The sequence below is a fragment of the Nothoprocta perdicaria genome, unplaced genomic scaffold, assembly GCF_003342845.1.
Source record: "Nothoprocta perdicaria isolate Ctin4 unplaced genomic scaffold, notPer1 scaffold_124, whole genome shotgun sequence".
Classification (NCBI taxonomy): domain Eukaryota; kingdom Metazoa; phylum Chordata; class Aves; order Tinamiformes; family Tinamidae; genus Nothoprocta; species Nothoprocta perdicaria.
This window is the reverse complement of record NW_020454361.1, coordinates 819931-832397: the sequence shown is the minus strand read 5'-3', so window position 1 is coordinate 832397 and position 12467 is coordinate 819931. Positions and strand designations below refer to the sequence as shown.

The 12467-nt window shown below is 50.8% G+C and overlaps 1 protein-coding gene and 1 long non-coding RNA gene across 3 annotated transcripts in view; one reads left to right on the top strand and one right to left on the bottom strand.

Moving 5' to 3' along the window:
- TBX22 (T-box 22) overlaps window positions 1–4996 on the top strand; it is a 5885-nt gene extending 889 nt beyond the window's left edge. For both annotated transcript variants that reach the window (XM_026033200.1, XM_026033202.1), the window contains exons 3-8: window positions 141–242; window positions 896–1070; window positions 1389–1553; window positions 1638–1702; window positions 1779–1864; window positions 4407–4996. In XM_026033200.1, coding sequence (XP_025888985.1) covers window positions 141–242; window positions 896–1070; window positions 1389–1553; window positions 1638–1702; window positions 1779–1864; window positions 4407–4996 — 1183 coding nt within the window. The remainder of the gene's footprint in view (window positions 1–140; window positions 243–895; window positions 1071–1388; window positions 1554–1637; window positions 1703–1778; window positions 1865–4406) is intronic.
- Window positions 4997–6730: 1734 nt separating this feature from the next.
- Window positions 6731–10417, bottom strand: LOC112960426. Its single transcript, XR_003251749.1, has 2 exons — window positions 9789–10417; window positions 6731–8773 (listed from the first exon to the last, which is right to left on the bottom strand). It is a non-coding gene; the product is annotated as an uncharacterized LOC112960426 (long non-coding RNA).
- Window positions 10418–12467: the final 2050 nt, after the last annotated feature.

Genomic DNA, 12467 nt, shown 5'->3' with positions numbered 1-12467 from the left:
TCTCCTCTCCTCTCTTTTTTTTTTTCTTTTCCTGTTTTGGTGCCCGTTTCGTTTCTCAAACCCTTTTCCACCTTTAAAACGGCGCCTTTTGCCACTGAGTCCCCCGCGCGCCGTCGCTGAGCGCTGCGCGGTGCCCGCAGGCGCATGTTCCCCTCGGTGCGGGTGCGGGTCAAGGGGCTGGAGCCGCGCAGCCAGTACAGCCTCGCCATCGACGTGGTGCCCGTGGACTCCAAAAGATACAGGTAGGGGCCGGGGGCCACCGCAGCCCCCCCGAGCAGCCCGTCGCACCGCGGAGCCTGCGCGGGTTCACGGGGAGCCGCGTGCGGGTCCGCGATTGCTGCCCGGCTGCACCGTGCACGTGCATGAAAATACAGCTCGCATTTCTATATATCCGCATCTGCAGTATGTATAGATATTATACAGAAGGTGTGTGTCTATGTAGCTGCACCTGAGAGAAGAATAAATAAAATACAGCACATGTTTGTATAATGCATGGGAAAAGTATATATCGTATGCAGATGTATATAATGCATGAGAGGAAATGTGCAAATTACAGAACGCAGATGTGTTTATATAGCTGCATCTGATATATACGCATAACAAACACAGAAGGCATATGCACGTGTAGCGCACAAGGTRCATATGCATGAAAGCAGGATGCATAGGTGCACCTGGTAGGGTCGTGTATGTGTCCATAGGCACAAGCTGGACCCGGCAGCTCCGTGGTGCAGGGGCTGCGCGGGGCCCCGGGAAGCTGCGCGGGGCTGCGCGGGGCTGCACGGGCTCCGTGGGGCTCCGCGGGCTCCGTGGGGCTGCGGGGGCTCCGTGGGGCTCTATGGAGCTCCGCGGGCTCCGTGGGGCTGCGCGGGCCGCTGCAGCGCGGCCGGCGCCGCAGGTACGTGTACCACAGCTCGCAGTGGATGGTGGCGGGCAACACGGAGCACGCGGGCCCCGCGCCGCGCCTCTACGTGCACCCCGACTCGCCGTGCTCGGGGGAGACGTGGATGCGCCAGGTCATCAGCTTCGACCGCGTCAAGCTCACCAACAACGACATGGACGACAAGGGACACGTAGGTGGCGGGCGCGATGCGGGGTGGGGGGGCCGGGGCAGCCGTCGGGGCTGGGGCCCAGGCCCGGCGACCATCGGAACCGGAGCCGGGGTAGGGGCTAGAGCCGGTACCGGGCCAGGGTGCCCTGGGGTCGGGGTCTATCCCGGTTCCGTGCGACCGTCGCAGCCGGGCCGGGCCGGGGCGGCTGTCGGGAACGGTATCGGGGCCGCGCCGGTTGAGCTGTGGGTGCTGGTGACGGGATCGGACCGGGGCGGCCGTCGGAGCCGGAACCGGAGCCGGTGCCGGGCGGGGCGGCGTTCACGGCCCCGCGCCGCGCAGATCATCCTGCAGTCCATGCACAAGTACCGGCCCCGCGTGCACGTTATCGCCCGCGACGGGCGGCCCGACGGGGCGCCGCTGCGGGCGCTGCCGCCCGCCGGCGTTCGCACCTTCTCCTTCGGCGAGACCGAGTTCACCACGGTGACCGCCTACCAAAACCAGCAGGTACCGCGCGGCCCCGCGCAGCGCCGCGCGGCTCCCTCCGACCCGCGCCCTTCCCACTGCCGCTTCCCACCCCTTCTTTTCCAGATCACCAAGCTGAAAATCGACAGAAACCCCTTCGCCAAGGGCTTCCGCGACCCCGGCCGCAACAGGTAACGGCGGCGGCTCCGCGCGGCCCTTGCGCGGCCGCGGAGCCGCCCGCTCCCCCAGGGCGCTCTCGCTCCGCAGGGGCGTTTTGGACGGGCTGCTGGAGACGCTGCCCTGGAGACCCCCCCTCGCCCTCGACTTCCAGCCCTTCGGCGCCGAGAGCCCGGGTAGGGAGAGCCGGGGGATGCGGCGTGAGCGCGGCGCGGGGCAAAGAGCGGCCGCTGTCCCGGGCTGGGGCTGCGGCCGGCGGTAAAAGCAGCCGGGAGGCGGAATGGAGAGGGGAGGTTGGGAAAGAAAAAGGAAGAAAAATAGGTAAAAACCTGGCTTAAAAATCGCGCCGGGAGCAGCGCTGCGGGGAGGGCTCGGTGGAGGTTTGTGGGGGGTTTTTTAGGGGACCCGAAAGCTGCGTTCGGGGCAGGCCTGGACCCCTCGCACTCACGTTTCATCTCCGTCCGCGCGGCGGCAAACGCCGCTTTCCAGCGTCCCCTCCGGAGCGACACGCAGCAAAAAGACACGTCCCGTCGGGGATGCGGCAGCCCGTCTGGCTGCACAGAAACMCAGAAAAGACAGAAAAGCTAATGGAAATTCCTCCCCTCCAATTGATTTGTGCAGATTTTGGAGTGCATTTTTCAGAAAATATATGTATATCTTACCTCCAAACTGCTTGAGAGGTAGAGAGAAAATGTCATGGCACATTTGTGCACTGCAGAGCTATYGTTTAAAGCTGCCGGTCCAGCTCTCATGTGCATTAGGATCTTTTCAAAGGCATTTCTATTGGGATATCCATATTTTCTTCCTGGAAAATATTGCTCGTTTTAGGCTGTACAAGAATAGAAATAAAAAGGGGTAAAATTGGACCCGTAACGATATGAGAGAAATACAGGGATTTATGGGTTGCAAAGGTAGCTACATTTTTTCAGTAGAGGTCTCATGTAAAATGCTACTTTTGAACCCGTTTGGAGGCTGCAAGGTGGGGGTGAGGGACAGACGTACATGGTGCAGGACCGACAGATGCAGCTTCCAAAACACCGGCCGTTTTGAGGGATTTTTTGCTGGGCTTCACCGAGCTGCTATTTTTCTTAAGGGTCAATTTCCTGAAATAATATAAATACAAGGAAGTCTCCATTCCCACTAAAAATGGAACAGTGTTTCTGGAGAAAAGCTGAGAGGCAGAAATGCTGCAGCTCCCTAACTGGAGACTAAATTACAACAAAGCGACAGCAATCTGCTGAATGATGGAGACAAACTCAGCAACACGCTTAGGGTTTTTAAATCTAATAACAATACCAGGAATTATTCTTTTCCTCAGATATTTCTAGCCTTCCTATATAAAATAATTCTATTTTATATTTCTGCTATTGCTATTTGCGCTCCACTGTCTTCCCTGCCATGAYCCCAATTTCCTAGCTGGAAATGGGGGATATTCCTGCTGAAAACTCTGTGGATGGGACATGCACGTAGGCGGCTGCAGGGGAATTGCCTCCCTGCCCTGCACTTGCAAATTCTGCCTTGATCTCCTCGCTTTGCAGCACCAAAAAGTACTGTAATGCCAGCGGGAATCTGGGATGTGATTTAGGGTGCAGCAGGATCCTCCCAATGCTCCCATTAAAACAGCTGCCGGCATCAGTGAGGAAGGGATGAGACTGAAAAATCTGTGAAACTCCCCAGCATTACTGCAAATAGGTACTGCAAACACTGCAAAAAGCTGCTGCCGCTTTCCCGCACCCGTGGGATGGACGGACGGATTGCTGCGGGCTCGTGAGCAAAACTAACTTGCCCTCTGGCCAAAACTGTCCTACGGTTTAGGTCGGATGCACTCACGAATCCAAGTCTGTTGCTCCGACCGATTCTATACAGCTTATAAAATCGGAGTGGATTGCACTCAAACAGTACTGCACTTTGTATTAAGGGTGAATACAGAAAAACCCAGAACGAAACTAAATTCGCTTCCCCCTCCTTACTTTTCCCAAAGACATGGACAAAAAAAGGTGTAAAAAAAAAAAGAAACYTTGGAAATAAGATGAAAACCCTCTAAAAGAATGAGTGAATAAATGTGAGTCGGGGGCATGTGTCCCTTTAACGGAGCTGGATTAAAATCGCATCTGTTTGGCRTGAGGGACGGGGACTGCAGGGCACCCTTCCCGTGCCGGAGCAGCCGCCGCGCTCCRCGGAGCCGGGAAGCGGCTCCGAGCAGCCTCGGGAGCCTCAAATTAGCTGCTTTCCTCCCACATTGAGAGAGGCTGCGTTGATTCACTTAAGGAAAGAGACTGTTCCAGTGATGTCCGCATTGAAACCTCCTCAGACGTCTCTAGCCCTCGGTGCCTGTTTCGCATAGGAAGGTGCATAAAGTTTCCCGTTGGGCTGAATACATGTTTTTGTTCTTATATACAAGGGGAAAAAGCTGCCAGTAATGTGCAAGAAAAATAAGGAAGTTCAAATACCGGCGGTGRGTGTATAACAGGAGAAGGCTTTAGCCGGGCAGGACCCGGTCTGTGCGGACCCCAACCTTGTCGTTGTCCCGGAGAAGCTAATGGGATTAGACGTGTGGGGAATTTTCTTCTTAGACGAGTGCCAAGTAACACATTCATACATTATGGACGGCTCTTCCTTTTTCCGGGATTTGTGCTGGGATGGTCAGGATCCCAGCTGCGAGTGCCCTGACGGGCTCTTGCTTGTGGCCATCGTCTTGATGATTTCCCTTCTTCCTAGGTGGCAGCTCCAGCGCTTCGCCTGCGGGCTCCAGCAGCGGGACGCCGTCGCCGCTGRGCTCCCTGCTGCCTCCGTCCTGCTCCCCTCCCGCGTTCCTCGTGCCGCCTCCCGACGCCCTCCTGCACGGCCTCGGCCTGCCCCTCTGCTACAAGCTCTGCCCCACGAGCTTCCTGAGACCTCAGCCTCTCGTGCTCCCCGGCCCCGAGAAACTGGGAGGCGCCAGCCCGCCCGTTTTGCCCCACTTCGTGGTGGACCTGCCCAAACTCTCTGCCCTCGGCATAACAAGCCTGAAGAACGGGAAAAACGAAGACCTGAACGGGCAGTGCCTACAAGCCGCCGGTTCCGATAGCCAAGTGCTGTACGGATTACAGGCATCTGGAAACGTTTTCCCATCAAGTCCCATTGCTCGGGAAGCACTTAATTGTTCTTTACATCCTCCATATGGCTTGTACGGTTATAACTTCTCGGTGCCCAGCAGGCTGATGAGCGCAGCGAGCCCCGTCAAGGTGAGCGACGGCATTCCCGCGCTCCTCCGAGAYGGCCGGTGTAATCCCTCCAGCTGGCACCCCACGATTAACCACTGCCTTTAACGGGCCTACGTACCATTGCCGAGCGTTGGCTGGTAAAGCAAGCCCTTCATTCATAACTGAGAGCCTGCCAATTACTGACTCTAAAACACTTCAGGACTCGGGATTGACCTCTCCAGGCATTAAACTCTTCTTGTGGGCAAGCTCGCAAGTGTGGTTGGAAGCGTGAAGGACCTGAGGTSACCAACAGCAAAGTGATATCTTTGGCAGCCACTTATTTAAGTAACTGTGGAGGGTTAAGTGCAACCTGTACGGCCACCTTCATAGTATTTGCACTCTGAGTGGGATCACAGAAGTATCCATCTCCACAGGTATTTTTCCCGAAAGTCTCTCTCTGGCTTTCCCTTAGTTGGCCGCAGTCCTGGCGTGCAGGCTCCAACTGCCTGATCCATCCAAATGATTTTAACGAGACTGTTGGACACCTCGAGCTGGCCAAGGAAGCGCGTTTGGCCAAGCGCTTGAGCACGTTCTCGAGTTCCCTGGACTTTAATGGGTCCTCATTAAAAGCCTGAAAGCGCCTGGCTGCCCCAGCACACAGACGGCTCAGTCATCAGAGCGGGGCTGTAAATTCAAGGACCTGATGCTGAAGTAAAGAAAGCTGGGCTAAAAGAGCACGGAGCCCCATGCAAGGATGCCCAAGGAGCCCTCCGATTCCTGCGCTTCCATGACGCAGCACAAAGAAGCCCCAGGAGAGTCATCGGGATGGGACCATCACACTGTGACCTGCATTGGGGGTGTCTCCTGCTCAGCGCTGCCACCCAGGGTCACATCCACGTTCAGCCCCACGGATGGAGCGGGGAGACTGCACCTCTGACACTCGGGATCTTAAATCCCTCCCCAAAGCTCTCTTACTCTTATTATAACCCATGGATATCCTTGTTATTCCTGTAAATAACCTCTAGCTCCCAAAGGCACAATATAACCAGCAATAAAGTGGGATGCAGATTTTATTCTTTATGTGACCAGTGGTCAGTCCCTACCTGAAGCCAGCTTCATTACTTGACACAGGACAGAGATTGCAAATAATGTTCAGCTGGCAACGGTTGCATTTTGGGGTCAGGAGAAGAGAATCCCTTATTTGGAAACATAAAATATCACAAGAGAGGGAATAATTGTAGGTATAGGAAATAGGAAATATTTGTTGGAGCTCTGGTTTTGCTTTCATCCACAACAGCCAACAGACTAAGGACAAAAAATAGCGGTATCGAAAGCTGTTAAAATAACACAAGYCACACTTTGGTTTCCGTGAGGCTTTGCTAAGGATCAGCCAGAGGTGCTTTCCCCGGCTCCCGCGGGACAGCAGCCCAGGACAGGGGCAGCCGGCGCCTCGTTACGCAGCGCACAGCTGCGCAAATGAACAAACCTGCTCTCCCCTCTTACTTCTTAGCCATTTATCATCTCTCTATTTTTATTAAAAAATGAATATATATWTTTTTTTCATTTGGGAATGCTTATTTCCAAGCCACCATCCATCACTTGAGGTGGGCTGGATCCCCTAGGCGATCCCGGTGCAGATGCTGGGGTGGACTTTGCCTGTGGGAGCAGATCTCACGTGGGTGCCCAAGGATCTGGTCCACTCAAGGCTGCTTTGAGGGGCTCCTGCTGAGCAGCCTCTGTGGGGGTGGATGCAGCAGGTGACCCCCAGTTTTCCAAAAAGGGACAGCTGCATAAAATTATCCCAAGCTAGTGGCCAGGGTTGAGTTATCCAACAAATCTGTGTTCGTCAGGTTAAAACTGTGACCAAAAATGATCTTCAGTACAGATGATTTTATGATGATCATGATGAATCTCATTTAGATTTAAATCTAAGAAATTCCATCTGCTGAGGCTGAAGAAATTCTTTATTTGACAGAACTCACTCATTTTGGTTCAGGGTTGCAAACAAAATGGGTATTTTCCAAATCTGTTTTCCCTGTGGCTTTCCGTATGAAGCTGGAAATCCAACATTTAAGCAACCCCATCACACTGTGACTGCTCAGAGAACCCCAGAGAACYTGGTAGGGTGTCTCTGTCCATTGGCAAGGAGGAAAAGGGAGCAGAGACCCTGCACYCTGAGCATGCATTTGCTGAGCTTGTTTTGCTTGGTCCTCCCAGCTCGGGTGAGTTGTCCTTTGAGGTGACGAAGCTGCTGGCTGTCTCGTGGCAATCGAAGGCTGTTCCTGCTGAATTCAGCAGTTCTGTTAAGTGATGTCAGTCTTGGAGGAGCCAAACTTTGGTCGCAGTGTCCTGGAAAAGGCGCTTGGGGCTTGGCTGCGATGCGGCCACGCAATGGGATGAGCCTCTCTAGTCCTGGCTTTGAGCATCGAGTCCCACAAAATTTAATATTCAGGCCTAAGAGGAGTGTGGATTACAGAGAAGTATAAAAGCAACTTTGCGTGTGAGAGAAGCATTATATGAGTCACTGTATGTTRAATATGGATTGCTTGCATTTACCCTAGTTTCATTATTTTTTATTGGCTTTCCTTTGCAAAATATTTTGGTAGTTCTTAATGGGAGAGAAAAATAGTCTTAGTTTGTCCCAGCTCTCTGTCCTGCTCTCTGCGTTGCCCCATTAGACCAGGCCAGAGCTGCCCAACGTCACGACACGCCGCCCTGGTCTAGCGGGATGCAGGAGAAGGAAGCCTGAGGAGATGTCTCCACACCTCAGAGGTGCCCAGACAGGGCTCCATTGATCATCCCTCACAAAAACATAAAACCATCAGGCTCATGAAGACAGAAAACCTGCGTAGGATCCATCCACAAGACCTCGGTATTTCCAGAAAAGGTTTAAATGTGAGGTGTGATTTTCCCCATTCTGGTTGCTGCCTCCAGAGCTCTAGTTGAGGTGGGAATATTCCTGGTTTAGGTTGGCAGAGAAGGAAGCAGAGCCTTCCTTGCCAGCATGCAGAGCTCATAGCCCAAACCCACTCCAGTCTTTWTTATTATTATTATTATTGTTATTATTTAGTGTTCTCAGCTCAAAATGCTTCTTTTTAGACACCTGAATCTGAGGAGGAGATTAACAACTGCTGCCTTTGGACTTCTCCCACCATCACACCTTGCTCCACGCATGTTCCTGCCATCAAGCAGAACGCGACCGAGTCTTTAGACCTYGGGCTCGCATTTCACAAGCTGTTCAGGAGCTGTCGGGTGAATGAGGAGGCTGTTTTGGCAAATGGGAAAAGTCTTTGACAAATAAGAGCTTTCAATAGTCGCAGCGGTAATTTGGCCGAGTTTCTAGTACTATGATAGAGATGGTTCTGCTTATAAGAGGCAGATTGGGTCCAAAATAATTGATAACTTGCAGGTTACCTTCTAGGGATGCTTTGAAGAACTGCTCCTAGCGGGAAGCGAGCGTGGAGCCCAGGCAGGGGAGCCACCACCCCCGCAGAGGAATACATCGTTACTGAGAAAATACGAGGCTGGAGAAAAGGAGCTAAACATTTCAAGAAGGCCCACGTAGTTATAAAGTAAAAGCACATCTTACACTGCTTTGCAGTTCCTCTTGCAAAGATTACTTGGGAACCTCTGACAACTGCTCAAATCCTCAGTTTTCTAGATTTCATGAAGTGTAAAATCAATGTTATTGTGCTTTTTAAAGGGGAATAGTGAGAAAATAACCCCAAATTGCCTAAAAGCTTAAGCTTACTCAACAGTCGGGACTATCTGGCCGTTGCAGGGAGAAGTCTGGYGTTACTCAGAAACACCCTCCTGCCTTTGCAGCACCCGGCAAAGGGCACCGTGTTGCGCTCCGCACCGCGACGTGGGCCAGGCTCCGTGCTGGGAAATCACGAGGCTGATCTGAAACCCAAGGAGACAAAAAAAAACCCTAAACAGTGCTTTTAATCAAAGTGCTGCTTGCTATCCAATTTCCCCCCACCGCAATACATCCATCAGGGAAGCCTGAAGTTGGCTGAGCGCAGAGGTTGTAGCTGTTCTTATAGAAGGGCCCTGCTCTACATTTGATCTTCTGAGGTTTGCGCTGTAATTAGATGATAATTTGTATCACAATTATGCAAAACAAGGCAGGACTGGAGAGCAACGCGGAACAGAACAAACAAGCGCGCGGAGCAGCTGAAGGGGATCCAGGCTGGAAAGGACTCGCCGGCGCGGCCGCGCTGCCCATGCTGTTCCAATAAAGGCAGAGACGAGGGAAAGGCCAGTATCAGTTCCTACAAACGTTTCAAATGTTCATGTTTACAAATTTGTATTGCACATTAATATGTAAACATATACTATTGGAAACAGATGACTGCGCCGTATTGACGTGTTCTTTCCTCTTTGGTGCGAGCCGTTGGTCTCTGGGAATACACATGATGTGCAGAGAATCTTTTAAAATACGGATGGAAAACTAAACAAAGGACCAAGCATTGCAATGAATAGTTTTAAAATTGCTCTGTATAATTGCTGTGCATTTACTGAAAGACATAGCACTTTTTTTTTTTTTTTTCCCAATTTCCAACCACTCCATATCAGCCTGAGGATGGGAAAGACGTGGCAGTATTTTCATTTTCATGAAGCAGGAAAAATCATCAAAATACACATTTAACATATTAACCTAGGAAATAACATTGTGCAAATACACCGTAAATGTCATGAAAGAAAAGCAGGGTGACCAGTGGGTCGTTCCCCCTTGGGTTGGTGACGACATTGCCTTGGACATGTCCCCTGGGTGCCACACTGTGATTTCTGCACCTCTCTGAACTGTTTCTTGGTGGTGTGAGAACCTAAGCCAGCCCTTGGTGGTGTGAGAACCTAAGCCAGCCCTTGGTTTGTATTTCAGGATTCAAGCTCGGAGTGCCCCATTCCAGCTCACCTGGGCAGATCCTGGAGCCGCTGGGGTTGAACCGGGTGCAGGTCAGTCCGGATGCAGCTCCTCAAGATGCTGGGAATTAGAGTGGCTGGGAGGATTTCTGCAGATGTTGGGTATTCACTGCAAGCTTGTCAGGCTTAGCAGAGCTTCAATCTCACCAYGCTTGAGTAGTTTCTGAATTTTATACCTATTTATAAATCCACTTCTCCACTGGCTCCCTTGGCGACATTCTCAGATAGGACCTGGCATCTACTTCCAYGCACTGAACACTTTCCTTCCAGGTGAAGTTGATTGCTTACTCTAAAACACTAAGGATGCTTATTGTAGCAGGTTAATAAAATAAGTAGTCCAAGCTTTGTGAAGGATCCTTTAAGCCTATCAATCAATCAGCCAGTAATTCCAAGACCTTTCTGGAGGGGAAAACACCCATGGTAGCAAAGACCCTCTCCCCCGCCTAAAAGAGGTAGGTCCTGAACAAAACCAGAGATAGGGACRGGGGTTCAGGACAGTTTCTAGCTTGCTGAAGCCTGAAGATCTACAAGAAACACTAAAATGGCCTTCAGACATTTTCTGCTGCTTGAAAAACCCTGCTCTTTCAGATTTCAAGAGAACAATTTTTTGGAAAAACTCACCTTTTTCCTTCTTGGCGCTCATTCCAGCTCTCCTCTCAGAGCAGGGTCCCAGTTTCAACAATTTCCTCCAGGCCTTACCCAGCAGCTGGGAGCACTTAACAGCTAATCAGCCCAATTCAGCTCACCTGTGTGAGTGATCTTGGACAGGTCCATCTGCTTTGAGTCAGGCCTGCAAATAAAACAGGGCCTCCGCTCCAAAAGCAAGGGAAGAGTAATGGACTCGTGTGGTTCCTGGAAGCTGTTCTTGCTATTGCTCAGCGGTGCTCCAGGGACCATCCTTTGTCTCCTGCTCTGGCCATCGGTCCACTCAAGAGTGGCTCCACGTAGCTATGTGTGGAGCCAGCAAGGCCCAGCAAACCCTCTTCCTTCCCCAGGATGATGGAGGTTGCTCAGAAGAAGGCACACACTGCTGTTTCAYCCACCAAGAAGGCTTCAAATACCACCAAAAGGTGGCAAAATTAAATATCAATAAACACAAATATCAATACTCAGGGCAAGGATCACTCTACCCATTTGGTCCCAACAGACGCCACTCTGCTTCTATCCTAACCCCAAACCCCTCATTGCTCTGGCCATCATCTTCTATTATAGGTTTCTTTAGAGTCCTTTGAGCTTCTGCCTTTGACACAACGTTAAATACAGTGGAGCAAAACATGGTGTAGGTTTCAGGCAGTTTGGTAAACGTGAGGGTGGGATTGTATTTCGCGGATGTTTTCAATAGAAGGACAAAATGGAACAAGGCGGGCGGCTGGACTGATCCATCCTCAGCCCACGTCACCAAGCCTTTTGTAAGAGGGTGGCTTTAAACTTTAAAAAGAAAAGGTACAAATCATTGATAGGTACAAATAAAGGTGAAGGCAKCCTTAGGAAATCCAGGATTCAGCACAATTCTCTCAACTAAGAAGCAGCTGCAAATCGTGGTCCTGGCCATGGGTTCCCTCTGCCTCTGGGGCTGGGACTCCTGCAGACCAGGCGCCCCGGCCGGGCTCCCACCTCACACCAGCTTTTGAGGTGGTTTTTGGCAAACATCACAGATTGAGTAGGATATTCCAAGTTATGAATTTGCCAATAAACTTTTAATGGTGTTAAACCTGAGAAGTAAGCTTCCAAAACCAGAACATGGAGGAGAGAGGGCCAGAGGCCAAGGACGCTGCTGTGTCCATCAAAACCATGGGGACTGTCTGAAGGCAAAACCCACATCCAGGCTCAAAGCACCTTGGGGTCGCCCCCCCTATCCTGGTGGGGTTTTAGCTTTTGGGGGCTGGAATCAGGAGCTGGTCTTCATGGGGAAAGCCTTTTTATACCAGTTTTACCTTATGAACATTTCACCAGGAAGCTAAAGGCAGAAGCGTGAGCCCCAAATGCAACTGCTTGAGCAGAACAGGTTTTATTCAGGTCCACACAAATATCTTCATTTCTACCGTCCTCTGGGGAATCCTAATGTGAGGCTTTATTAAAGCTTTATTAATGCTGAAGAGGACAACCAAGGGTCTTAAAAATATTGATTACCAATAAATTTGCTGCCACTGAATAAAAGTCTTTATGAACATTCAGCTATCCAGTCCAGAACACACAGTTACAGCTCAAATTTCCTCCACTTTTCTCTCCTCTCCATTTAGTGACAACGATTTTAGCTTTGGCCATTTACTGAATTCTTATTTTATCTTCATTAAAAGCCTYACCTTAAAATTAATTGAAGTTGATAAGCTATTTCCTGTATCGTATTTCTTCTAACRTTATCAATATTGCTAATAAAAATAKAGATTGAAACAATATGTTGCAATGTCACGGATATAAGCCAGATTCTGCTGCAACTCAACTCAATGTGAATTCCGCCTTTGGCTTTCATAAAACCAGAATAACGGCTCTATCTGGGCTGTTCTAACTGATAACATCGACCCCTTTTCCCTAAATTCTCAATACTACCAGAATTTAAGTGAGCAGTAGACTGGTAGAGCAAATAGAATTATATTTCCTGAAGATTTTCCAGATTAAAACAAAATAAAGGCAAGCCCCCAAACTTCATTTCAAACTCAAAKGAAAGCCACGA